General features: G+C 38.8%; 2 protein-coding genes across 2 annotated transcripts in view; both read left to right on the forward strand.

Annotated features, from left to right (window-relative positions):
* Window positions 1-4656: 4656 nt before the first annotated feature.
* LOC125242700 (xaa-Pro aminopeptidase 1) overlaps window positions 4657-27620 on the forward strand; it is a 61206-nt gene continuing 38242 nt past the window's right edge. Inside the window, exon 1 of the mRNA XM_048151595.1 lies at window positions 4657-4809. Coding sequence (XP_048007552.1) covers window positions 4764-4809 — 46 coding nt within the window. The 5' untranslated portion in view covers window positions 4657-4763. The remainder of the gene's footprint in view (window positions 4810-27620) is intronic.
* On the forward strand, window positions 21945-25721 carry LOC125242701. The gene is made up of 2 exons (XM_048151596.1): window positions 21945-22408; window positions 22826-25721. The coding sequence occupies exon 2, from the start codon at window positions 22850-22852 to the stop codon at window positions 24239-24241; it is 1392 nt and encodes a 463-aa protein (XP_048007553.1). The 5' UTR covers window positions 21945-22408; window positions 22826-22849; the 3' UTR covers window positions 24242-25721.

A 27620-nucleotide genomic window follows, 5' to 3' on the forward strand; every position in this document is an offset into this window, starting at 1 on the left:
ATTTATTTAATTTAATATCTTTTATGTATTTTCTGCTAATTTTCGCATTACTGTTCCTTTCTTTATAATTCGCAGTAAACCATTTCTACATGTCCATCTTATGTAGTTAGATTTACTTGGGAACGTGTATGTGATTGTGGAACATTTTCTTCTAATTTGATACCTTTGACTACAACTAATCATGTATTATGTTAAATTCCCAGTCTTATAAAATTACTCCGAAACTATTTCATCTGAAATAACAGTACTTACTAGAAGTCAAATGATGTCTAATAATATTTCACCTAAACATCCGATTTTCGTTCTTATTTCCTTTTTTTTTCGGATCAGATCCGTCTAACCGCTTGTATTATGTACATATTTTGTATTTGCATTATTTGTCTCTCAAACTAGCTAGTTTGAACCGAGTGGGTGTCTCAGTCATTTTGTGGGCTATGTGTCTGGCCGTTGCCAGCATTCGGCCGAGAGCATTGACTGGCTAGTGGCTGTACTATAGTTACTGCAGATGTAGTGCATAATACTTTTCCTTAGTATTTTCTCGGTAAGTTTCGTGTCTCTCGTGAGAGTTCGGTTATCATTAGTACATCTTTTACTGAGACTGACTGAAATAGCATAACATGGTCTTGGGTTTCCTTTCATGAGTCTTTTCTATGGACCTTATAAAATTAAAGATTTTGATTAAAACTACCACGAAGTAAAAGGCTTTAGAATTTCTCTAAAGAAAGATAAACTAAGAAAATTATGTGAGTTTATTTTCTAATGTCCATAAGGAATCGATAATCAAGTTCCTATCTCAATCATATTTAAAAGAAAAAACATACAAATGAAATACCTAAACAGTAAAAATAGGTACAGTCACCAGAGCGGCCGGAGCGCTCAAAAATATCTAAGCACGCCTTATCGCCTTGACAATAGAGCCGTGTTCAAATATTTGTGAGCACCTTGACCGCTCCGATATATCTGAAGGCGACTAAAGCCGACAGTCCACTATCATATGTTTATCATAGAAATATGATCATAGGTCTGTATGCCTCCCTTTTTCTCCAACGTGAAGAAAAAGGATGGCATGTTGCCTATGATTATATTTCTATGATAAACATATGATAGTGAACTATCGGCCTAAGTGCGTTTTCACATTATCCGATCCGATATCGGATGTCGGAAGGATTTCAAAGGAAAAATTCAAAGAATTTAAATGTATTGGATAATACGCACTAAGGATAACTCGAGACAAATAATGCAATGTCAAAATGGAGTCGGCTGTTCTTACGGGACGAATATACTGCCTGTTATCGTGTAATTTATTTAGGTATGAAGTTGTAGTATTTAAATAATATTGTACATTTTCGGTTATTAATAAAACATGTTTACAAAATATATGGTTTTATTATCGTTCCGTCAGGAACTACGTTCCTAATATAACATAATCAGCTTACGTGATATCGAAGTAATAAAATGTTTTATGTCGAAAATGGTGGCACAGTTATGCACACGCCAACATCATTGGCACAAAATATGAAACAAGTATAATAATAAATTTATAATAAAATTAGGCTATTCCCTCTAGTTTTACCAGTTGAACCACTGGGAATTTTCTTCCCAGTACTTACTGATAGTAAGGGGTAAGGGCTAGGCAATAGGTAGGTTAGGTACCTATACACCGTGTTTCACTTAACACTTTGTTCCGTTTGTTCAGAATCGAGAGTAGAATCGAATGAGCTATATCTTGATGGGGGTAATATTTTTATTTAAACTAGTATTATTAGTTATTTTTTACGTGCCTATTCTATTGTATTCGTAATACAACATTGTGTATATCGCATTGCTAGAGGTTGTTTACCTTTTTCAGTATTTAGGGTTATTAATACTGGCTGGTTACTTGGGCGATTATTTTTTCCGCTACGAGTTTGACGTTGTTTGTCAGTTTAATCGTGGTTTAATCTTAATGTTTATCATAAGTCATAACAAATTGAACTCGTACCTAATTACAACCTTGTCATTCTGAATATTGGGTTTAAATTTGCTTACTGCGATTACCTGTCCAATTTGAAGTTTACTGTGACAAAGCTTTAAAGTGTTTTACAATGACATCTTAGGTGTCTATTGGTAAACCTTATGTCGTTGCAGTAACGTACACAAATAAATAGTTTTAGGGTTTATGATGGTAGTTAGCAATTATTTTATTGAGTGTAGAGCTAAAAGTCAAGTAGAGCTGTACAGAAACTAAAAATTCAATAAAAAAAGTAACCATCAGATTAAAAGATGAATACTCTAGTCTAGATGAGTTTAAAAAAATAAAAATCTGTTGGGGTGTCTGAGGTTTTGAGTGATACCGGAAACACGTTGTAGATGCCCGAAGGGCAAACAAACTAGAAACAGGAGCCCCGCGCAGCGGGACTCCGTCGAAACAGTTGTCGCGTCTGTTTCGTACAAAAAAGCAGTCTTACAGTCAATAAGTCTATTGGGAAGAAAATTCCCAATGGTTCAACTGGTAAAACTACGCGGTAATACTACAGGGAATAGGTCATAAATTCACCTAATCTTGAAAGGGCCAAGGAATAACCACAACCAACATTTTTATTCATATGATTTCTGGAAATAAAATAAATATATTCTTAACGCCATTAAATTTTGGATTCCGTGTTAAGCATAGGTAGTCGTAAAAAAATATCAATAGTCCCCGTTTCCAATTCGTACATCGTAAACACAGAATGCCAAAACGCTTTTCATTATATTATCTGTCTACTTCATCAATCTGTGCGTTATTTCTTACCCTACACAAAAACATCTTAAGTGCCCAAACTATTTACTATACTAAGTCTATTTTCTTCTAGGGTAGTTCGGCCTATTAAAGAGAAGTGAAAACGTCGTAAGTGCCGTAGCATTTCACTTTGAAGTTGCCTTTTTCGTCTAGGGTAAATCGGCCTATAAAGGGGAGGAAAGGTAACGAAGCCCATAACCGGCCAAATGCCGCGCGATTGTCTGGAGCTAACATTTGCTGCTATCCAATTAGGGCGAGGCCTTGGCTCGAAGATATGACATTATGGAATGACTTTATTAATTTGCTGCAGGTTTAAAAATGTTGAGTCCTATTGATTTACGGAGGAGAGATAATACTTATAACTTAAAAGTTTAGTGAAATAAATGGGAAGATACGACCTAAAAGTGAATATAATTATGCAGGACTTTTCGTCTTAAGTACCTAGGCGTTACCACAACTGGAATGAATCTGGATTGAACTTGAGAGACATTTGGTCTTAGTCAAATTTATCCAAAGTTAGTTTCTATTCGAATCTACCTACCAAAAGCTACCTCTGTCAAGTCACCTCTGACGATGGGAGTTATACACGTAGGGCATATTATGAATATTATGATGCTCTAATGGTCAATTTAGAAAGAAGAACCCATCTACATCATGAATACCCACATATATGCATTGTACAAATTGGTGGAGTTGCAGTATTTACGCTAAGTTTTAATGCAAATGCCAAGTTAAATTTCGGTAACCACGGCTGTGCTATAAATCGGGCATCCCACGCAAATCCCGGGCAAGCAAACATAGTTCCAATCGACGGAGTGAAGACAATTTTCTTTACGGGCCGGGACGCTCCCTGTCCCCATTTCGCGCACCACTGCCAAAGGGTGGTGGGGTTGGGATTGGTAGGGTTGACCACTACCCACATTATTTTTTGTACAAAAAAGTTTTTTTTACAGGGTAAAGTTGTATAGTTTAACCCGTGGGTATATTGATAGATAGACCTATTCCCTGTTGTCTTACCGCGTAGTCTTACCATTTGAACCATTAGGATTTTTTTCCCAATAGACTTACTGTTTGTAAGACTTCGCTATTTTGTACGAAACCAGACGCGACAACTGTTTGGACGGACTATTTCTACACTGTTTGCCCTTCGGGCATATATAGGTACCTAACAAACCCAACCAACCTATTGCCTGGCCCTTACTATCAATAAGTCTATTGGGAAGAAAATTCCCAGTGGTCCAACTGGTAAAACTACGCGGTAGGACTAGAAGGAATAGCCTGATAGATACCATAGAAAATGAACAACATTGAAATGTGAAACTGCAATTTGGAACAAGGCGAGGGTTTTAAGACTTTCAAGGGAATGAAGGGTTAACAACGTTTGCTACCTAATTATACAACATTTTTCTCACAAAAAGCAAAGATATTTCGAACCCAACCAGAACAAGGCACATTTAAGATGAAAATGAACTTTATATATTTATCATTGAAAACCTTCACTTAAGTCTTAAAAGTTAATTGTATCACGAAGCTTAACATTTTCATTAAGTAATTTGCTTGTCCAGTTTTGTAGATAAGATGTAGACATACTTTTTAGGTGGCGCTATTCACAACAATCTACTTATGCGGTTTTCAGAGAGTGAAAAGCGCCATTGCGGGCTCATGGCGATTGGTGACTTCAGTAGTCACTTCATTCTACCTCTGGTTTTCCGACTATCACCAAAAAATGTATCGAGTCATACATAAATCTTCAGCAACTAGTGCGATTTATTCTTACACTTTCTGTTACGAACAACTAAATAAATAAATCTCCCATGGACAACCCTAGCCATGGGACTGAAGCGTCCCTGCTGAAACGCCATCCGCGCTCACTTTCAAACCACCACCTCCGGGCTTCGCACCACTACCAAAATTAAATCCGCGACAGTTTATCATAGTGACCTTGCTGTAGTTTAGATAACTATGACCCAGTGATTCAGTTAAACGTGCCCGGCGACGCGAGATGCATCTCTGGAAGGTACCACTTTTGATCACCATCTGCGTGGCAGGTAAGTAATTTTAAAAGATTCATCCTCTAATTTTAAGCATACATTTTACCAGTTCTAAAGCGAGTCTGCGTCTAATGACATGAAGGTAAGGTACAGCGGGACAAATCTCGACTGGGGGCAATTGTAACTAATGCATTTTTTTTTCATTATTACACTATGATGTTGAGTTTTACATGTATCCACTGAACACTCCTACCATATATAACCGGTGGACACTATTTAATAATGCAAACATTGTAAAACTTAGAAAAAATGGACCCGTTACATTGGCCCCCAGTCTTGATTTGCCCCGCTGTACCTTAAATGTATCCATATCGTGACATTCGTGACGATTTAGGTTTAAGATCATTTAATCTCATAAGAATTACATACAATTCACTTAACGAGATTAGTATACAACAATATATAAATTTAGTTTAGAGCGCACAAAGAAAGATTAATTATGAATGAAAACTCGCTGAAAGTGGAACGTGATGAGTGTGATGCTGATGACGTTTTTTGTGATACAGGCAACGTTGTCCTACTAGTCCTACTCAAACAAGCGAAGATTCCAAAATAGGCGAGACGACTAAAAAAAACTAATTAGTCCGACAATTAGATTATCAAAGAATATTAGACACGTATTTTTTCTTTTTTCTCGTAAAAGAAAAATGACGACGGTACAGGCCCCGTAGCCGAAGGGCATTTCTCCGACGCGAAACGATAACGAAACGCCGAATACGCAAGAGCGATAGAGATATATATCTAGTAGCGTTTCGTTTCGTAAGCGTTTGTGCCATTCGGCTACGCACCCAGTACGTTGAAGTTTCGCGTGACGTCACGCCTAGGTACAATTTTTACTTAGAAGTGACGTCACAAGCCCCTACTCCGAAACTTTGATGCTCTGTATTTTTTCATTAATTAGAAAGAATAATATGTGTTCAGTATTTTTGGACGATCTAACTGACGGACTAAACAGAATGGCATTTTTTTATGTAGTCGTCATCCCTATTATTTTTTAAATGTTGAGCATTGTGGGGGTCAAGGCACGAGGTTTGAACAGACTTTTGCCCCCGAGAGAAACCTTTTTTTTTTACACCAATAAAATACAATACAATTTTAAACATTCAAGAAATTAGAAAGCTTTGCCACGTTGGAGCGACAGAGCCAGTTGCGTACCGTTCGCCACGAAGCGCCAACGATGGCTATAGGAAGAAGTTGAATAAGGTACCTTTACAGTATGTAAATTAACGAAAAGCATTTACTGGAAGACGTTAATATTAAGTCACACTGAGCAATTTTTACTTTGAGAGCAACCCCAAAATAATAAAAAAACTCTCCCATAGGAAATAATAACCTAACTCATGGAACTCTCAGAAGATACTTTCGTGATTTCGGGCATAGAGTATATTGAATAGTATGGTATAGAGTTATCAGTCAAGATTTTCGAATGCAGCACCATCTATTATTAAGTTACGACAACTTTTCAGATGACTTTCCATGCCTAAAGGTTCCTTATAGCACATAAAACATTTGGACCCCTTTAGATATGGAGCGCCTCTTTTTAATCATAGAGTATATTGAATAGTATGGTATAGAGTTATCAGTCAAGATTTTCGAATGCAGCACCATTAAGTTACGACAACTTTTCAGATGACTTTCCATGCCTAAAGGTTCCTTATAGCACATAAAACATTTGGACCCCTTTAGATATGGAGCGCCACTTTTTAATCATAGAGTATATTGAATAGTATGGTATAGAGTTATCAGTCAAGATTTTCTAATGCAGCGCCATCTATTATTAAGTTGTCGTAACTTAATAATAGATGTCGCTGCATTGCACAATGCGCAGATAAACGTCAAATAAAGCTACGCCGGCTCTAACCCTACGCCTCAGCCTCGAGAAGATTTCAGTCCGCCCTCAGTTGGGAGGAGGGTATCCGCTATGGGACCGGCAAGAAACTCGGCGGGCTCTGGATTTGTTCAATCAAACATATATCTAAACTTTAAAGGCCTGGCATGACGAATGGCGATTCTAGCCAAGTCATGTGTCTTCGTGGTTGAAATGATCCACACCTAATGTATTATGGAGTTTGTGGCGTACAGAAATAAATTGGCCATAATGTCCTTCGTTAGACACAATTGTGCATTCTTAGGGTTGCAAAAAAACGGTTTTTTTCTGGCTTGAAAAAAAAACATGAAAAAAAACCGTGAAAAAAAACAGTTTTTTTTCTGGAGTATGTTTTTTTTTTCTAAAGTACGAAATCTCAAAATTTGCAAAGTAGTTAATACTTCTATACAGGTTTTTAGACTTAATGTTAACTATTAAACGAATTTAATCAAATAACTTTAATTTCTGGTCTTATAAAAGTAACATTTACGAAATCTGTAGTTCTCGTAAGTATCAAATACAAAACCTATCTGAAGCTTTTACTAGGCTTTCAGCGATGTAGGCGAGTAATAAAGAGAAATAAAGCCGAGCGGGGTCGGCCGCGAGCTTTTGGGTCACTTCCGATGGCTCATTTACACCGAACAGGTCTACATAATGAAGGAAAATCGTGCCGATCGCTATCCAGGCTGCCTTTTTGTATTAAAAGCCTATAAACTAGAACCATAGACTAACACATTCGCTAGAAACTAGAACTTATCAAAACCTGTGTGCGTAGCCGAATGCACAAACGCTCACGAAACGATCACGATAATATATCTTTCGTTGCTATCTATACAATATGTAAACTAACGAAAACCATTTACTGTAACCCGTAAATGTCCAGGTGATACTGAGAAACTTTTACTATGGGATCAACCCCGAAATCACGAAAATATCTTCTGACAGTTTCATAGGTAGTTTTATTTTATAGTAAGTATTTCCTATGGGAGAGTAAATTTTTATTTCGCGTTTTGGGTGTTGGTCCCATAGTAAAAGTTGCTCTGTGTAACTTAAATATTAACAGGCTTCAGTAAATGGTTTTCGTTGGTTTACATACTGTATACATATCTATATCCCTATATAGATATGCGGGTATAGCGTTTCGTTTCGTGAGCGTTTGTTGTGCCAGTCGGCTACGTACCCTGGGTGCCTAGCCGAATGGCATTTCTCCGACGCCAAACGAAAGCGATACACCGCTGGCTCTGTCGCGCCAATACGCAAGCGCGATAGAGATAGATATCTACTAGCGCTTCGTTTCGTGAGCGTTTCGTGAGCGTTTGTGCCATTCGGCTAGCCACCCTGACCAGAAATTATGACTATTGTCAAGACAAGACTCAAGAGGGCGCTGTTATTCTGATTTATGGGGTGACAGTTCATGATATGTATGAAGAAAATAGTTCTAGTGAAATTCCGCAACATGGCGCGTAGTCATATATTTCTGGTCACACTTTAGATAACTTGTTTTCTACGCGTCTCGTACTAGAGCTAGTCCAAGATAATTCGGCAACGATTTTGACAGACTCGCCGGTACAGATGTTATTTTAAACGTCAAACTTCTGTGAAATTAAGGGTTACCAAAATCGTTGGCAGCTTTATCTTGGCCTGACAATATTAACATAATGGGGTGCGTATCTATCGATATAACTTTTTTTTTATATATTTTTAGTCGTTATAACGATCATTTGATATAATTATTGAATCATATAACAACAAATAATATACTAACAAATTGTATAATTCTTATTTAATATAATGATCATTTTTTCGAATAACATTAACATTAAGTATTACCTACATTGTATACTTTGAGTATAATGCTTATTTCCGATAATAAATAAATTGTATAACGCAAATTCTGTCTAAAGCACAGTTAGAATAAAAACAAATTATACAATAAATTAGATCCATCATGTACCAGAAAAGTAGATTAGGTTAGAACTGTGACCCCTACACACAACGCGCTGTCAATAAATTAAATCTATCATGCACCAGAAAAAAAGGTTAGGTTATATTAGAACTGTGACCCTTAAACATATGTACTGCTATCAGAAAAGTAGGTTAGGTTAGAACTGTGATCCCTTCAAAAAAGAATAAAATTAATTCATGAAATGTTTTATACTGTTTGCTAGTTATATGATACTAGTCATATATCAATAGATAGTTATAACATAAAACGGTTATTATAAATAATTGTTATACGAAATAATGATTATAAAAAATAAAAGTAGATATTTTGTGGTTATAGCAAATGTTAATTATGTCAAATGAGTGATTATATTCTTTAAATATATACCAAATGTTGTTATATCAAATGTTACTATACCAAAAAAAGTTATACCAATCATTACACACCCAACTTAATGTTACGTAGCTTACCAGCATGTAGGTATACATTATGTTCGCAAACGTCTGGGAATAAATAAGTCATACCTACCCATTATTAAACTCGCACACCATTGTAACTGACTCCGAACGACTTTAACAATGGGAGAAATCATGAAAATGCGCAAAAAATTGGCTCGTGCATTGAAAATGTTGATATGCCGAGATCTAATCTATGAAGTTCGCATTTGTCTAAGACGCGACCGACAGCGTGATAGAGTCCGTGTCCATTTTTGTTTTCAATTGCATAGCGTTAAAAAGTGACTAGTGTTTAGATCAGTGTACCATCATTTAGATAGATTGTTTAATTGTTTTATTAATTGACAAAAAAATCTTAAACTCCATAATGTGTAGGTACATAGCCCTAAATGAAAAATCAAACTTCTCATACTTGTGAATGAATCAATGTAATTGTCATAATCATAAACTTAATTGGTTGTAGCTAATCATCACTTTTTTGGTAGGTACTTTTAAACTTATTGTCATTTTTTTAACTAAAACTTTGATTCGACCGTCCTCCGATCCGTTGACATTTTAACAGCAGGTAACTAACTATTTATAATTGAACCAGTTAAAATGCCGACTCAGCCGTTGGAGGTTCTCATCATACAACCAACGTGTGCGACGCGTTCTACCCAGGGATAAGAAAGAGATAGCGAAGTCATCCCGGGCTGAGCGTGAGAAAAACGGGACGCCGCCGTTCCTTGGTCATTAGGGGAGCAGGGGTTACCAGGAGGTGGAGGAATGTAAGGATTCTCGAAGGCGTGTTAGGATACAAGGTCCTTGATACATTGTTGCGACCGTATGTACTTTGTTATTTACTGTATGAGAGAGAACTCAGAAATGAGTGAGGGAATGAGATTCGTGTAGCGCAAATGCGATAGTGTATGTTGCATAGAGTCGGACCAAAATAACCATGCATTGAATTTGTAATGACAAAGGGATGGAGGGATAGCTTGGATTCCGAAACGTGTGGAAGAAGCGCTTTTGCTTTTGCTCAGCAATGGGACAACAAATAAATTGTAGAATAATTTAAATGCCACAGCCTAGGTTTATAATGACATTCCCCCACTTTGCTCTAAGTTAGTGAAAAGTTGGCATAGACTAGAATTGCAAAAAAACGTTTTTTTTTTCTGGCTTGAAAAAAAAACCGTGAAAAAAAACAGTTTTTTTTTCTGAAGTATGTTTTTTTTCTGAAGGACAATATCTCAAAATTTGCGAAACAGGTAATACTTTTATACGGTTTTTCAGGCTTTATGTTAACTATTAAACGAATTTAATTTAATAACTTTAATTTCTGGTTTTATAAAACTGACATTTACACAATCTGTAGTTAGTAGTTGCCGCTATTTACTGTTGGCAACACCACCGCCTCTCCACGCTCCACGCCGCATCGGGGATTCCCCAATAAAAGTTTGCACAATACAATACAATACAATACAAATATTCTTTATTGTTCACCAATATAACAAGATTACATCACATAATTTTAATTAACTATGGTAGACAACAGGCGGTCTTATCGCTAAAGAGCGATCTCTTCCAGACAACCTTTGGGTAGTGGAGACAAGACACAAAAAACAACTGATTTGAGTAGGTGATGCAGTGAGTGATAGAAAACGTCAAATAAACCTAAATATACCGTACATATATAAATACTATAACAACACAGCTACGAATGTACATAGATCAAAAACAATGCGGCCAATAGCGATAAAGGAAAATGAAACAGGACCATCAATAAATATTGTATTATGGAATAGATAAATAATGTTCTATTACTTGACTTTTAAAACTGTGAAGAGACTTAGAATGAATGTTTATCGAATTAAAATGTACGTTATTGTTATTGAAACGTTAGAAATCACGAAAAACCATTATTGTCGTATTATTTGTTCATCTAAAAAAAAAACATATTTAGAAAAAAAACCAGGGTGCTTGGTTTTTTTTCATGTTTTTTTTTTTTCATAATTCTGAAAAAAAAAACATTTGGTTTCTTTTCTATTTGCAACCCTAGCATAGACATACTAAGATTGTCCATCATTGAGAATATTGACATTAAGTATTTCAATATATCTTCTATGTATTTGATTAGATTTGAAACTTGGTTACTTTTGCGTATTGTTTTTTTTGCATATCGTTTTATTTTCTGTTTCACTTGGTGCCAATATTTTTTTAACTTAAGTATACGTGCCTTGAAATTTTCGCAACGCTCAAGATTCCACATTTTGGAATATTTCGCTTGGTCAGGTACCAACCCCTTGTAAAACCAATAACCATTGTCTGGGATTCCGGGGTTTGACTCATGGAGAATATTTCTCAGTATGATATCATATCATACTTTCCACCAGGACTCGATCCTATGAACCTAAACTAAATGTGTGAAAAAAGTCCAGTCTTTTAAGCACAGAACTAATTTTACATAGAAGAAACAAGTTCATCTATTTGTCTAGGCCGAGCGTGTCAGATTTATATAATTTGCGTGCGCATAATTTGTGTGTTGTTGCAATTAAATATTTACGTTACGTGTAAGTGCGTTTTCACATTATCCGATCCGATATCGGATGTCGGACCGATATCCCATATAGTTACGCCGCCATCTTTGTTTTTTTCCTTTGAAATCCTTCCGACTTCCGATATCGGATCGGATAATGTGAAAACTCACTAACGAGGCATTTTTTTATGTTTTTGTTGACTGCAACTTATAAAAATTGACGCCCAAAAGCTCCAATGAAGATGGACAACTCAGTGGATTTTACTGAGTTCATTTATTTTGACACGCTAAGTAGATACGTTTGCTTGATCTAATATGACATCTGTGCTTTTAAGCCCCGAGTTAAGAGTCTTTTCATCGCAACCCTCCCAATGTCCCTTCGTAGTGACGAGTTAAGCATTTCACCACCTCCATATATTGCACAAGCAGCTCACTTGTATAACGTAGTTGATGCCAAACTTTCTATCCATCCACTTACAACAGTGAAATGTAAAAAAATTGTTCGGGATTGGATACATAATTTAGACTATGAGCAAACAGAGTCATTATTAAATTGCTGTACTAGGTAATCATCATATATTTTGCTCTAAACTCAATCTGTATCGCATGAATGCACAAACACACATACATACAAACACACTCAAACACACTCAAACACACACACACACACACACACACACACACACACACACACACACACACACACACACACACACACACACACACACACACACACACACACACACACACACACACACACACACACACACACACACACACACACACACACACACACACATACACACACACATAATATATCTAATACACACTACTTATACACTTCTAATTTGTTCCTAATATTATATACACATGTAAATAGCCATTTTTGTTTTTCCTATGTTAAGTATTAGTTATTACCAACATGTAGTAAGAAAGTTATTTCGCCTAGACTTTAGACTGTCTCACTATTGAGAAATATTATACTTTTAACTTAATTTTTCTGTACCTAACGTAATTTAACGAGTTTTGTATTGGTTTGTAGACCCCTACCTTGCCGCTGGAAAAGCGGGGTCTCCTGCTACAAGTATTGATATACTTAATAGGAGGTCCCAACCCTTTCTTACCTTGTAACACAATATCTGTGACCAATAAACGATTTTTCATTTTCATTTTCATTTTTTCCATTCATTCTGTGGGTCTCACAGAAGGAGACTGTGTGGAACTGTGTGAACTGTGGGATATGGTGTGGGCGATGAGGTAGAAACCTGTTACAACCATATCACAATTTCATTTTCATTCAACCTCTTAACTGGTAAGAGTGGCACTGAAACTTTAGCAGTTTTATGTACCCCGGCCACCCCGTTTGGGAATACAGATGTGGGTTCATACAATATTTAGCGAATCAAACATTCGCATTTTAAACTTTTAATCAAAAAATGTAGGTAACTGTTAGATAAACTGGGCTCGTACATTTCATGCGGATGACAAAATAAATTGATAATAACTTGAACGACTTGGCGGGGACACTGCCGTGCCCCCTGATTTCGTGTGAATTGAATTTGGATCAAAAAATTGGTGCGTACTGATGCGAACTACATCAGTACTTGTCGTGTTAGTCAGCAGGTCAACTTCAGTATTTTTTGTACTGAAACTGACAGAAACGTGAGCGTCAGAATGGCGGGTGTACATCAAGCAATCCTGGTGTGGTATACGTCAGGAGTTAGTGCTAGCAATGTGCCAAATGTGCGCCAAAATTCGAGCAATGTGCTCTTTGAACTCCAGAGATATTTAAGAAATTAATGACACCCGCCATTCTGACGTCAGGTTGGCGGGTGTACTTCCAGTTCTAGCTAATGGCTGCTTACTCGAGGGTGAAAGTACTGCCTAAGGTTAGTGCTCGCAATGTGCTTCCACATGTATGAAACACACACTAATTCAGAGAGCCGTTGAAGAGTAATATGGGATTGAATAAATATATCTATAACGCCTGCTGAAATAAAATAGCAATGTTCATTGCCTGCAATGCAGCATTAACATGCAGGCGCTTTTCACAAAAAAGTGATACTCATAGACATATTTATTCAATCCCATATTACTCTTCAACGGTTCTCTGAATTAGTTTGTGTTTCATACATGTGGAAGCACATTGCGAGCACTAACCTCAGGCAGTACTTTCACTCTTGAGTAGGCAGCCATTAGCTAGAACTGAAAGTACACCCGCCAACCTGACGTCAGAATGGCGGGTGTCATTAATTTCTTAAATATCTCTGGAGTTCAAAGAGCACATTGCTCGAATTTTGGCGCACATTTGGCACATTGCTAGCACTAACTCCTGACGTATACCACACCAGGATTGCTTGATGTACACCCGCCATTCTGACGCTCACACAGAAACGTTCGTGACATTCCGTGAAAACACGAAGGAAAAACATTTCACACTATGTACATCCAAAGGAGCCGTTTACAAAATGCATTGCGTGTGTACTTGTGTATTTATTATATTCCTGCAGATCACAAGGGTTGCACCAATGCAGGTCAGTAGGCCGGCGCGCCCCACGCCTTGCGGCCATGCTGCCCTGGTGGCTGTTTCTTTTTATGGGCTACGGGTAATGGCCAGGGGAGTGCCGTGCGCCGCGGGTAAAGAGTATGCCGCGGGCGCGCCGGGTTATGACTGCCTTTATGTGGAAGAGTTTGCACCGTGTTCAGTCAGTGCCTATGACGTTTCTGAAAACTTAATCAGGTCTACATCATACACATAATATAATTATGTGATGTTCCATGGTGAAAGGCTTACAACCATGCTGCCCCAGTGACTGCTTCTTTTTATGGGCTACGGGTAATGGTCAGGGGAGTGCCGAGCGCCGCGGGTGCGCCGGGTTATGACTGCCTTTATGTGGAAGATTTTGCAGTCAAGTAGATAAGGATACGGAGAAACGGGCCCTTTTTATTTTGGAGTTGTACGCCGGGACCTAAGACTAAGCTAGATCAATTTTTCACCCCCGAAAACCCCAGAACAAATTTTAGCGAAATTGTTAGACCGGTTTCCGAGATCGCTGGTATACCTATGTCAATTAATAACTATGCATATGTATGTACACGAATGGCTCGTTTAAAGGTGTTATTTAAAGGTATCCATACTAATATTATAAATGGGAAAGTAAGTAAGTAAGTAAGTAATTTATTTGTATAAAATAGTGTACAGTAAGATGGTCAAAAGGTACAATTTCGTTCAACTATTTTGCCTATAAAAGGCGTGCAAATATGATTTAACTAATCTAGGAACATACATATAGTATCAATTAATCTATATAGCTTTACAATTAACATGCATACATACATTTAACTACGTTACTAATTATAATATTTAAATTAGAATAGTAAGAAAAATACAAACATTTCAAATTTAATAATTTACCCAATAATCATGACATTTTAATTAAGTATGAATTGTGTGGGTAAATTATTAAATTTGAAATGTTTGTATTTTACCAATTACGCAGTTTTGATATGCATGCTTTATAAGGCAGGGATTTTATGTCTTCAGGGACCTGATTGTAAATTTTTATTGCCATGCAGTAACTGTTCTTGTCACACAGTTTCGTTGTCGCCTTAGGTTTTACTAGTCTTAATGGATATCTCGTATTAAAGCTACATATATTATGTCTTCTAATTTCGTAAACAAGGATTGATTTGACTTGACAAATTTGGTGACTTCCAGAATGTATAAGGATGGTAAGGTTAACAGTTTTAGTTCAGCGAAGAGATTCCTGCAAGGTGTTCTTGAGGGTTTCCTACAAATCGCCTTAATGCATTTTTTTTGACAGATAAAGAGTCGTTCTATTTCACAACAGTTTCCCCAGAGTACGACTCCATATCTTAGCAAGGACGCAACATAGCCATGATATGCAAGTAGAGCAGTTTCCTTGTTTACACAAGTTGCAAGTCGCCGGAGCGGATAAACAAAACTATTTAAGCTTTTGCATTTCTTTTCAATTTGGGGTTTCCATGAGCAATTTTTATCTACAACTATACCTAGAAACGTTACTACATCAGTTTCGTGTATAGTTTGATCATTATATTTGACATTTAATTCAGGCACTTCTTTTCTATTACAAAATTGTACGAAATTGGTTTTATCAAAGTTAACATTCATATTATTTGCTTCTAGCCATTCAATTACTCTCGTAACTTCAGTATTTATGTCATTATTATAAGTATCAATATTATTACATGTTATTACTAGGGAAATGTCATCGGCAAATAGGATACATTGGTTATCTGTCATGTTCGGTAAATCATTAATATACAGCAGAAATAATAAAGGGCCCAGAACACTCCCTTGTGGAACACCAACACTATTCACTGCAATATCTGAAAGTGTGTGTGTCTGTTTGTTTGTCCGTCTTTCACGGCAAAACGGAGCGCCGAATTGACGTGATTTTTTAAGTGGAGATAGTTGAAGGGATGGATAGTGACATAGGCGACTTTTTGTCTCTTTCTAACGCAAGGGAAGCCGCGGGCAAATGCTAGTAAGATATATTATAAAGATAAATAGATATTATCATCACTCACCACTAAATTTATAGTAAATTCTCATTTATTATGTTCCAAGTAATTGACTTAGCTCTACCGTGAAAGGAATATTAGTCTGAAAATTCATAGTTCTGCCATCAAATATAAACAGTGGAAAGAAATGTCGTCTTTGGTATTTCCTGGCCGATATTACCGTTCAAGAAAAATCCTTAAATGCAGGCAACATACCTAAAACCCTTCTGGTGTTTCTCGGCTCATAAGGCCACATCAAAAAAAAAACAAAAAAAAAGGGCGTCCGTGGGCGGCACTTTTTACTCCTATCTCATAAAATATAACCTCATTAAAAACCCCATGACATCACAGATTCGCAAAGCAAGAGTGATGATGTCAAGCGGTCAGCCCAAAGGTAACGGGGTCAGGGAGGGGGAAGGGGGGTGACAAATGATGCCCGTTGTCTTTATAGCGGTCGTCGAGGGTTGCTATAAATACCTGAGGGTCGGGTTTGATACTGATTTGGCAATGTCACGATTTTCGTTGTATATCTTGTGGTTTGGTTTGGCCTTTACAGTGTTGTGCATTAATTACCAATTGTTTAAATAGAAAGTGCAAAGTAATAGTGTAGATACTATAGTACGTTGGGATTAGGAGTGATGTAAGAAAGTCTTAATTAAACTGTTTATATAAACAAATACGCTGGTTTAGTTTGTAGGTTTTTTTTTAAATATAAAAATTGTGTTCTGTGTCTTAACTGTGTTCTATTACATCGAGATCAAAGAAAAGATTAACATTAAATTGATTAAATGCCCGTTTTAGCAATCCGTTTTTTGATAGATACTTAGGTATGTATTGTAAGTATAATTATAAATATTATGACGACGGAAGGACGGATCCTACTATTGTAGGTACAGTCGAGTTCATAAATATCACCTTAACTCGTTGCAATGAGGTAAAAAAATGTACACATATTTATGAACTCGACTGTACATTAACCAAAACGCGATGCTTGCTACATTATATGTTCTGAGTGCTAACTGAGCGATAAACAAAAATGTTGCATTTTAAAACAATTGATAAGCACTAATACACACTGGGATAAGCAAATAATCTATGTATATGAATTATGATTAACTTGTTTTTCTGGGGAATTATTTATTCAAATATTTCAGTTTCCTTCTCATTAAGTATAATATAATGAAACTTAGTAAAATAACAACTCTGCTATTGAAATATATGTATAAATACCTAGTATTCTATCAGACAAGGACAAAATATGCCGTACCCGTCTTAGCTATAAAGAGAAAAAAATAATTTCGTCCTAGACTACGTTTTCATAGCGTACCAACTAAAAGAGACGCTCACAAACCTTCATAACTAGATCTCTAATGCTTCGTAGTTCCTCTAGCCCTTAAACTCACCCTTAAACTGGTTTGTACTAATCAGGAATAACCAAAAGGGCCGTGCGAGCGCAACAAAAAAGGGATCAAAAAGGGAAGAAAGATGGAGTCCCGGGAACGAAGGTGCGAGCGTGAGAAAACGGGATGCGGGCGCTCCTTGCTCATTAGGGCGCCAGGAGCGACCAGGAGGCTGTGGAGATCCTTCGTCCTTAGAAGGATCTTTGGCGGGCCCTTGTCTTGAGCCTGTGAGGGCCTTTTACTAGGAACATCATCTATTACGTAGTATGTGTATACATATAAATTTGCCATAATAAAACGATGTTCGAATCAAAGTGATGTCATATACAGACTATAACCTATAAGTACAAAACGTTATAAGGTTTTATAGACTCGTAAAATACGACAGGGAGTCTCAACCAGGGTTCGGAACCCGTTCCCAAATACCATTCGATATCGTTCGTAAACCGTTATAAATCTCGTTCAGTGGGAACAAAATAATTTCCAAATAATTTTGAGACTCTCAGCTTTACTTTAACCGCCTGTCTGGTTTTTTTTTTTAATTTTTTTTTTTAAGGGGGGGGGGGAATGCGTTCCGCATACCACTAGGGTGCGAGAGGGACCCTAGCGGTTATGTGGGACTCCCGTATTGGCTAATGAGGCCCACGGTATACCCACTAAAAACCCCCCACATGCCACATCGCCGCCTTGTTGGCGGGGTTACCAGTACACTTACGCTCACATCCGCAACCCCGCCGGCGGCAGCTGCACACATGCGGCTTCTACACGGATGCCCAAAGGCCCTCCACAGTGAGTGCGCCAGATGACAGAGCGCACCTTCCTCCTCGGCCGTTTATAGGTACAGTGACGAACCCCCTCGAGTCCGCCACAAAGAGGCCATGGGCGCCAGAATGTTCCGGCGCCCAGCGGTTCCACCGCTAACCAAGTCGGCCGCAAAGGATAGGGAGAAAGGCGCACCGTAATACCGGCACTCCTCTTCCCTTGCGGCCCCGCCAAGGTCGCAGGGGGTAGGGAGAGTGGCGCACCGCTATACCATCACGCCTCTCCTCCTGAGATCCCACCTCGGCTACCGAGGGAGGGCACAGAGCGGCATCCCATACTGCCGGATCTTCCCTCCCACGGCAGTCCTCCCAAATGCGTCTCAAGTGGGCTTCACAAGCCCATTTGGAGCATCCTCCTTGGGCCAGCTCGCCCAGCAACAAGCCGGCCCTGGTTGCCTCTTCGCTTCACCGTGGGTAACCAAGCCACGGCTACTAAGCCCCTCCACCACGACAAGGTGAGCAACCTGCGGGGGGCTGTCAGGTTTACCTAGGTTATCTGTATTTTAACGCAGCTGTTAAGTTTAGTCTAATTTGTCTTTCAGTCCACCTGTCATGTCTAATTCTCCTCAAACGATATCGCAGCTGATTTTCCATGATTGAGTTGTAAACGACTGCAGTTAGTGAGGTGCGGCCACAGACCGCACCCACACTGCGTGTCTGCAAATAACCTTAGTTTAACCGCCTTTAACCCTTCTTGAGGCCGCACAGAAGGCTTTGCCAAAAAACCGTATATAATATTTGAAGATTTCGCGCAACATTTCCCGAAATTATAATCTAATTTCAACCTCTGATCTGGATTACTGAAGTTGTTTAGGCTCGTAGGAAAAGAGTTATGTTCGACTACCAAGTTCAACTAGTCTACCTCTACATAACTCTACCTCATAATTTGATTTGTCCTGTTAGTTTTTGGTTGCGCCAATCTTGGGCAAATTAGAGCAATCGAGCTGTATCCGGGATGCACTGTAGCTTCTGTGTCGAAAAATAACCAGATTACCAACTAAACTCTATTACCGTATTTTAAATCTTTAATTTCCTAACCAATACTAGTTTCCTAAGACAGCGTGTGAAAGTTATCAATTGAAATTTCAAAATTAACTCTATGCCCATAGATTAAATCAATTATTCCAAAACCAGCAAACTGTGGTACAATACAAGAGCATGTGCAAATTATTAATTAATTAAGTTATTAACGTAGAGTACGAAATAGCCATTGCCTAATTCTAAAACGTCTTTCTCAAAGTATAATTTCATTAAATTCTAAACTCTATCTCCTTAATTTAAATTTTACATTTACAAACTTAAACAAACGCTTCAGAGAGCTTGTGAAAGTTACCAAAAGCAACGACCGACCGTGTGCACCGTGCACTGTGCAGCCAACGCACTGCGGTGAATGCACTTTGTGCACTCGGGTGCATCTGTCGGCGGGTATGCGCGCCTGGTGCCGCGGCCGCGCGCCTCGGGCCAACGAGATGGCCACTTGGCAACGACAGACAAACAAACAAACATGGATGAAGAATGTGATGGCCATGTGGTGAGGTGGTGAAGATATCCTTGTATTCCGATAAATGTATGTGCCGTGGTAAAGGTAATATCAGGGAGACGTCAGGTAATACATACATATATGTAAAGAGGGCAACCCGTCAAATCATTACAGTAACTAATTTTAACTACAAAATTAAAATTTTGAAAAAACCCCCGACCGTGACATAGCGGACCGATTTTCATGAAACATGGCTAAGAACACTCCCGACTAACTCAGCTTTCAGACAAAAAAACTAAATCTAAATTGGTTCACCTGTTTGGGAGCTACGATGCCACAGATCGACACACACACAGACAGACAGACAGACAGACAGACAGATAAACAGACAAACAGACAAACAGACAGACAGACACGTCAAACTTATAACACCCCGTCGTTTTTGCGTCGGGGAATAAAAAGCGGGGGAATGTGAAAGTCATTGTGCATTTGTTTTTAGCAGTTAAGCCAGTTTTATACTTTTTTGTTTATTTAGGGTGCGCGCACACGGGCGACAAAGTTGCTCGGCGACTTTCGTATTTGTATGAAAAGTTGCGTCGCCTCGTGTGCGCACCTTCATACTAGCCCATAGACCGAGCGACGGAGACAAAACAGTTTTGTCTCCCGTCTGTGGGGGCCCTTATTGACATAAAGTAACTACCTAAACTAAACTCGTGTAAGTGGGAGTAGGTGTAGGTATTATGTCACTACTTTAAAATTTGGGCCGGGAATAGGAAATTAGTAGGTATAGGTAATTTGTTTTTCTGAAGTAAATAGAAGACAAAACATATGGATAGATTTGTGTAATATTTTAAAATCTGAAATAGGCGAAACATGATATCAGCAAATATTGTGATATTTCAACAAAACAACCACAATCCTCCCTGACTGTAAAAAGAAATCCAGGAGAGGAGACAGGGAACACAATATTGGAACTTTCTCTTCCCTCAACCTTCTCGGACTTATCATGCGCTAGTAAGTGGGCAACGCCGTTTCCATAACGACACCCACGCGGTCTCTCCGCCTACCCCGGGGAGGAACCCGAGGAACGTTCCACAACTATGCGACACCCCAGGCCAACCCATGTATCCCTGGTACAAGCAGATTGTAAGCTTTCAGGAAGGGAATCCGTGCGCAGTCGTAGCGCATTTTGTGCTTCGCGATCGCGATCCCTCACATGGCCCTTCGCTCCCAGGCAACACGCAGTCTTCTCTCGGATATGATCTCCTGATACTTCTCCAATCTAATTACGCATATCATTACCGTAGCTTGTTTGTCGGAAGTGGGGTCGTTTGTCACTTTGGTTCCCTACACTTATTCAAAGCAAGACGTGAGAAAAAAAACTTTCATCAGCTTTTAACCGCCCAACAGGTACTTTGATTGTATGGAGATAAATCTCATTGAAAAGCTTTGAAATTTAGTAAAAACTAGTAGGTAACTCGAATTCCAGAAGGATAAAAACAAACACCAACATGCATACGTTATATAAATCATAAAATGACCAAGGATCAAATCATATAGCCACAATTGGTCGATGGTCCACCGAGATGATTTTTATGCATTCCATAAATCACTTCACGATGATCATAACTATAACGACAAGCCGCAGCAGCGCAAGCGCGCTACCGCAGCACGCCCCCTCGTTGCATCCCTTCGAAATCCCATTCACCTGTCCGATATACCATGCCCTATAACTTCGAACGTATTAGTGGGATATCGATTTCTGGTCAACTTGGCTCCTGCGAACTCATGTAGCCTTGGTGTTTTCCGAACGGTTCGACATTATCGGAAATCGCCGATACATTTCCGATAGCTTCGATGCTGGGCCATTGGAGATTTATCGACAATCGTTCTTGAGGCTACCACATCTCTTAATTTTGATAAGCACAAATTTCGCCAATTCAATAAAGCTCATTCGACCATGACTTTGTTATATATATGTATATATGTATATATTTTTATTTTTATTTATACTTATTTTCATTCTTTGATTAATCATACATCAATTGTATTTTTGATTGGTCTTCGATGGTAACCCATTAAATAAAGCATCATACCATGTTAAAGAATGCACAAAGAGAAAGCGCCTGACCACAATATGTAGGCAAAACCGCATGCCCTACAGCGTGCATTATTTTAGTATAAGAATTTAGTTTTTAAGCACTTACATTTAAGCATCTCTACTGACTGGTAGCACTTTAATATAGTCATGTTGTAAAATTTATACTAGTTTCCATTTTCCTCCTAAAGACCTAAACATGGTCCTTAAGATACGGATGAAGGATTCCAGCGACTAAAATAACACGGTCAAGAGGAATGTGGAATTGTTGGAGAGTTACCTAACAATTGGCATCGGGTGGCACCATCATCGAACCAAAGAAGAGACAAAGGATTGTCTAAAGTGGTCGAGAATTAAATAATTACAAGACTTTAATGAAGAAAAGTGGTAATCCAGTGCTAATTGTGTTTATTAAATCTAATCCAGCACTCTAAAGGTATAAATTTAGCGTAATTTAACTCTGTGACAAGGTCAGTATCCACGTGTTAAGCTCAGTGTTCTTTATTTTAAGTTTAATTTAAGTGTACCGGTCTGATTTAATCTTAACCTTATTAATTAGGTAGTACAAATAATTATCCTGCTATTAGTTAAAATTTGTATTTCAATTTAAAATCAGAACGCTTATATATTCACACTTAAAGTCCTTAAGCTTACATTGCACTTGCAGTTAATATTAATTTAATTAAGTAAATAGTTAATACGTGCAAAGAACACTGGTTTATGTTAAATTATTTACGCAATTTAAATCACTTAAACTTAGAGATATAAACTGCTATGTATGGTTAACCTCAAACTGATTTGTAACTTCAAGTTTCGCTTGCTTATTGCTACGGCATTTTAATCGATTGTTATTTCTCTCTTACATCTTTGTAAAATAAATATTCCAGGTTGACTACACTCGCTTCCCAAAAATGGCTGAAGATAAAGAGTTAATCGCCAAGCGGGCCAGCTATAAAGGTCGACTAACCATGTTTGAAAAATATATGGATGATTTGGACGTTGCTTCATTAACATCGGCTGAGGTAAATGAATTGCAATTACGTATGGCTAAAATTGAATCATTGTATGGTCATTACGACGAGGTTCAATTAAAACTTGAGTGCAGCTCAAACAACTCCGAGGCTCAGTTAAATGAGCGGGCAGAGTTTGAAAGTAGGTATTTTAAATTACTTTCCCATGCGCAAGATATACTAGCCAAACATACAAAAAATCAAGAATCGGATTTTAATTCGGCCGCAAGTGAGCAGTCATCACGTAAGGGAAATAATAAGCTTGTTCGGTTACCGACAATTCAATTGCCAAAATACAATGGCTCATATGAGAATTGGTTAGGTTTTCGCGACACCTTTACTAGCCTGATACACTCTAACGACAATATAGACGATATAAATAAATTCCATTACCTTAGGACTTCCCTGGAGGCTTCCGCCGCAGTCGTCATACAGTCGGTGGAATTCTCGTCAGACAACTATGCCCTGGCATGGCAGCTTCTATGTGATCGTTTCAACAACAAGCGTCAGTTGCTGCAAAATCATGTATCAGCATTGTTCAACATTGAACCGATCACACGAGAATCTTCTAGTCACATTAAGAGGGTCATAGATCAGGTTAACAAGAACCTGCGTTCTCTAGAAACACTAGGCGAGCCAGTTAAAGAATGGTCTACACTTCTCATACACATAATTTCACAGAAGTTAGATTCAAAGTCATTTCGCGAGTGGGAGGAGTTCAAGGGTGGTTTAGACAAAAATAAAACTGTTACTTTCGAGGAGTTTCGAACTTTCTTACAAAACCGTGCTGATTTACTCGAAACACTCGAACTATCGTCTAATCAGTCACTTCACAACACTAAAGGTGTAACTAAAATTAAAACTATGATAGCAGTGCAGGAAAAAGTAGGTAATAACATCAACAAAACTCAGCCGCCAGCGATTAAGCCGTGTCCGAGTTGTAAGGGCGATCATTGTTTATCAAACTGTGCGCAATTCCTCGCGTTAAGTAATACAGCCCGATTACAATTATTACCTACTTATAAGGTTTGTTTTAACTGCTTTAGAGGTGGTCATTATGCCAATCACTGTAAGAAACCTGGTTGCAAAATATGTAAACGTAAACACCATACGTTAATTCACGTATCGGAAGGCATACATAATCGATCGACATTAAATAGCGATAATTGCACGGGCGTTATCAGCGGGGTCGACAAACAGACTGCGCCCGCGCTTCCAGTCCCCTCCAGCGCCGAGCCGGCCCAGGTTGCATTGTCAGCGAATGTTTCCCCGAGTACTTCTTCCTCATACTGACATAAGGCACAAGACGTACTGCTATCTACTGCACTTGTAAAAATATATGATTCAAATAAGCAAGAGCACATCGCTCGCTGTGTTCTAGACAATGGCAGTATGTCTTGTCTCATGTCTCAAAAAATGTACAATAGGTTAAACCTGGCAACCGATTTTGTAAATAAAAGTCTAACAGGTGTAAATAAAAAGTCAACGCCTATAAATGAAATATGTCGAGTCGAAATTAAGTCACTTAATGAGAAGTTTGCAACAGACTTACATTGTTACATTTTGCCTTCTATTACGGACGAAATTCCCCCTAATCGTATTGACCTATCGAAATTAAAAATCCCATCAAACATATGTTTAGCGGACCCATATTTTTATAAGCCGTCTGATGTAGATATGATAATTGGGGCCGAATTATTTTGGGATTTATTAGGGTGCAAAAATATTAAATTAGGTCACGGATTGCCCATACTATGGGAAACTCAACTCGGCTGGTTGGTTTCCGGTCCTATTTTTAGGCAACCAAGTAGGCAATCATCATCATCATCATCTGTCACGTGTAATTTTTTGACTGTTGATTCAGGCAGTGCTCGTTCAACCGTTGATGACGACATACAAAACCAATTAGCGCGTTTTTGGCAACTGGAGGAAGTTTGCCATCAGTCGTCTCAATATTCTCCCGAAGAGAAATTATGTGAAGAGCATTTTCAGGCTAACACTACACGTTTGAAGGACGGAAGTTTTTGTGTTAGATTGCCGTTAAAGCAAAGTCCTAAATTATTAGGCGACTCTTTTCAAAGAGCTAAACATTGCTTTTTATCATTAGAGCGAAGGTGGAAAAATAGACCATCATTTAGGAAGCTATACATCGACTTCATGTCAGAGTATCACGCTTTAGGTCATATGTCTGAGTACGTACCTACCGATTCGAATACAGGTACCTACTTCATCCCACACCACGGAATTTTAAGGGACAGTACCACTACGAAGCTGCGAGCTGTGTTCAACGCTAGTAGCCCCACTACTTCCGGTGTTTCGCTGAACGATTTGCAAATGGTAGGACCTACTGTCCAAAATGATCTGCTATCCATACTCTTACGGTTGAGGCAGCATCGATATGTAATATCTGCGGATATTGAAAAAATGTACAGAACCGTATTCGTTCATCCTGACGATCGAAAATTACAGCTCATCTTATGGCGCGAAAATGAGTCTGAAGTTTTAAAGACGTATCAGCTCAATACCGTAACTTATGGGACGGCTAGCGCACCATTTTTAGCATGTCGATGTCTGAAACAGATAGGTTTAGACTGCCAAGATAAACCATTGTCTGAAATTATAATTAACGATTTTTATGTTGATGATTTACTGACCGGGGGTGATGATTTCGACGAGGTAGTTAGACTTCGGAAAGGTGTCACTGATGCCTTAGCTGCCGCACGCATGCATTTAAGAAAGTGGAAAGCTAACGACCCACGATTAATTGACCGTTCTCCCCTGAATCCAAAAATTTAAACATGGGATCGTCCGAGCCTAGTAAGACATTAGGTCTGGGTTGGAATCCAGACGCGGACGAGTTATATTTCCCAATCGGCAATTCAGTTCCCAAGGGAAATACTAAAAGGGATATATTGTCAACCATTGCACAAATATTTGATCCTTTAGGCCTTTTAAGTCCTTGTGTCATTAAAATGAAAATATTTATGCAAAAACTGTGGTTGCAGAAGCTTTCCTGGAACCAGGAGCTTCCTCCGGAAACTTTAAAACAATGGGCAGATATAGTTTCAAGCCTGCCTCGTCTCAACACCATTCGCATCCCGCGACGAGTTTTGTGCGACTCCTACAAGAGTCTGGAACTGCACATTTTCACAGACTCCTCAGAGCAAGCTTATGGTGCCTGTGTTTACGCTCGTAGCATCAGCGATGCAGGAGAGGTTCTCGTGCGCTTGCTTATAGCAAAAAGTCGTGTTGCTCCCATAAAACCCTTAACTATCCCGAGAAAGGAGCTTTGCGGTGCTCTCGTTGGTGCTCGGTTATACCAGAAGGTTATGAATTCACTTCGAGCCCAAGTTAGCAGCGCAACTTTCTGGTGCGACTCGACTATAGTTCTCGCGTGGCTCAAAACATTGCCGAGCAAATTGCAACCATTCGTTCGCAACCGTACAGCGGAAATTCTTGAAATTACAGGGAGTTGTACCTGGCGTCACGTTCCAACTGACGAGAACCCTGCTGATCACGTATCACGCGGTGTGACCTTCGAGGAAATAAATTCCTTGGACTTATGGTGGTCTGGTCCTGGCTTCCTAAAGCGTGATGCTTCGACATGGCCACAGAACCCATGTATCGAAGTGGCTAATTTACCTGAGACTCGACCAGAAATAACCTTGTCCGCATGTATTCGAGACGAGACTTTCATTAACTTTGACAAGTTTTCAAATTTCTTACGGTTGAAACGCGTCGTAGCGTACGTTTTGCGTTTCGTATCAGCCTGTAAAGGAGTAACTGCTACTACCCAATACTTATCCGATTTAGAGTTGAAAAACGCATTGAACTTACTTATCAAAATTTCGCAAGCTGAGTCATTGCCTGAGTATAAATTACTTTCAAACTCTCAAGTATTACCTAAAGGTAGTCCACTGTTAAAATTAAACCCATTTTTGGATGAAAATTCGATTATGCGTGTTGGTGGTCGCCTTGAAAACTCGGAATTTCCATATGAGAAAAAGCACCCCATCATTCTACAGTCCACTCACAAATTCACAAAGTTGCTTTTTCATTTCGAGCACAGGCATCTGCTGCATGCAACACCACAGCTTTTGTTAAACGCTATTAAAGATCGCTATTGGCCGATAGGAGGACGCAACTTGGCTAAGTCTTCTTACAGACAGTGCGTCCGATGTATCCGCATGAAGGGACGCGTACTTAGCCCTTTAATGGGTCAGTTACCCAAAGCTCGGTTCTCTCCAGAGGGCCACGTATTTATTAACGTAGGCGTCGACTATGCAGGTCCCATTAACTCCGTTAGTCGTCAGGGAAGAGGTTGTAGGATAGTCAAGGTGTACATAGCTATATTTATATGTTTTACAACCAAAGCCATACACTTAGAGTTAGTTGGTGACTTAACAAGCAATAATTACCTAATGGCCTTGAGTAGATTCATGTCGCGCAGAGGAAAGCCTGCTAATATCTACTCCGATAACGGAACCTCGTTCGTTGGAGCATACAACGAATTATCCAGGTTCCTCAAAAGTAATTGCAATTCTATTGCTGAGAGTGCGTCTAATGAAGAAACGAACTTTCATTTTTTGCCAGCCTACGCCCCACACTTCGGTGGCCTCTGGGAAGCGGGTGTAAAATCAACCAAACATCACCTGACCAGAGTGCTGGGCAA

The sequence above is a fragment of the Leguminivora glycinivorella genome, chromosome 3 (genome assembly GCF_023078275.1).
Source record: "Leguminivora glycinivorella isolate SPB_JAAS2020 chromosome 3, LegGlyc_1.1, whole genome shotgun sequence".
NCBI classification, from domain to species: Eukaryota; Metazoa; Arthropoda; class Insecta; order Lepidoptera; family Tortricidae; genus Leguminivora; species Leguminivora glycinivorella.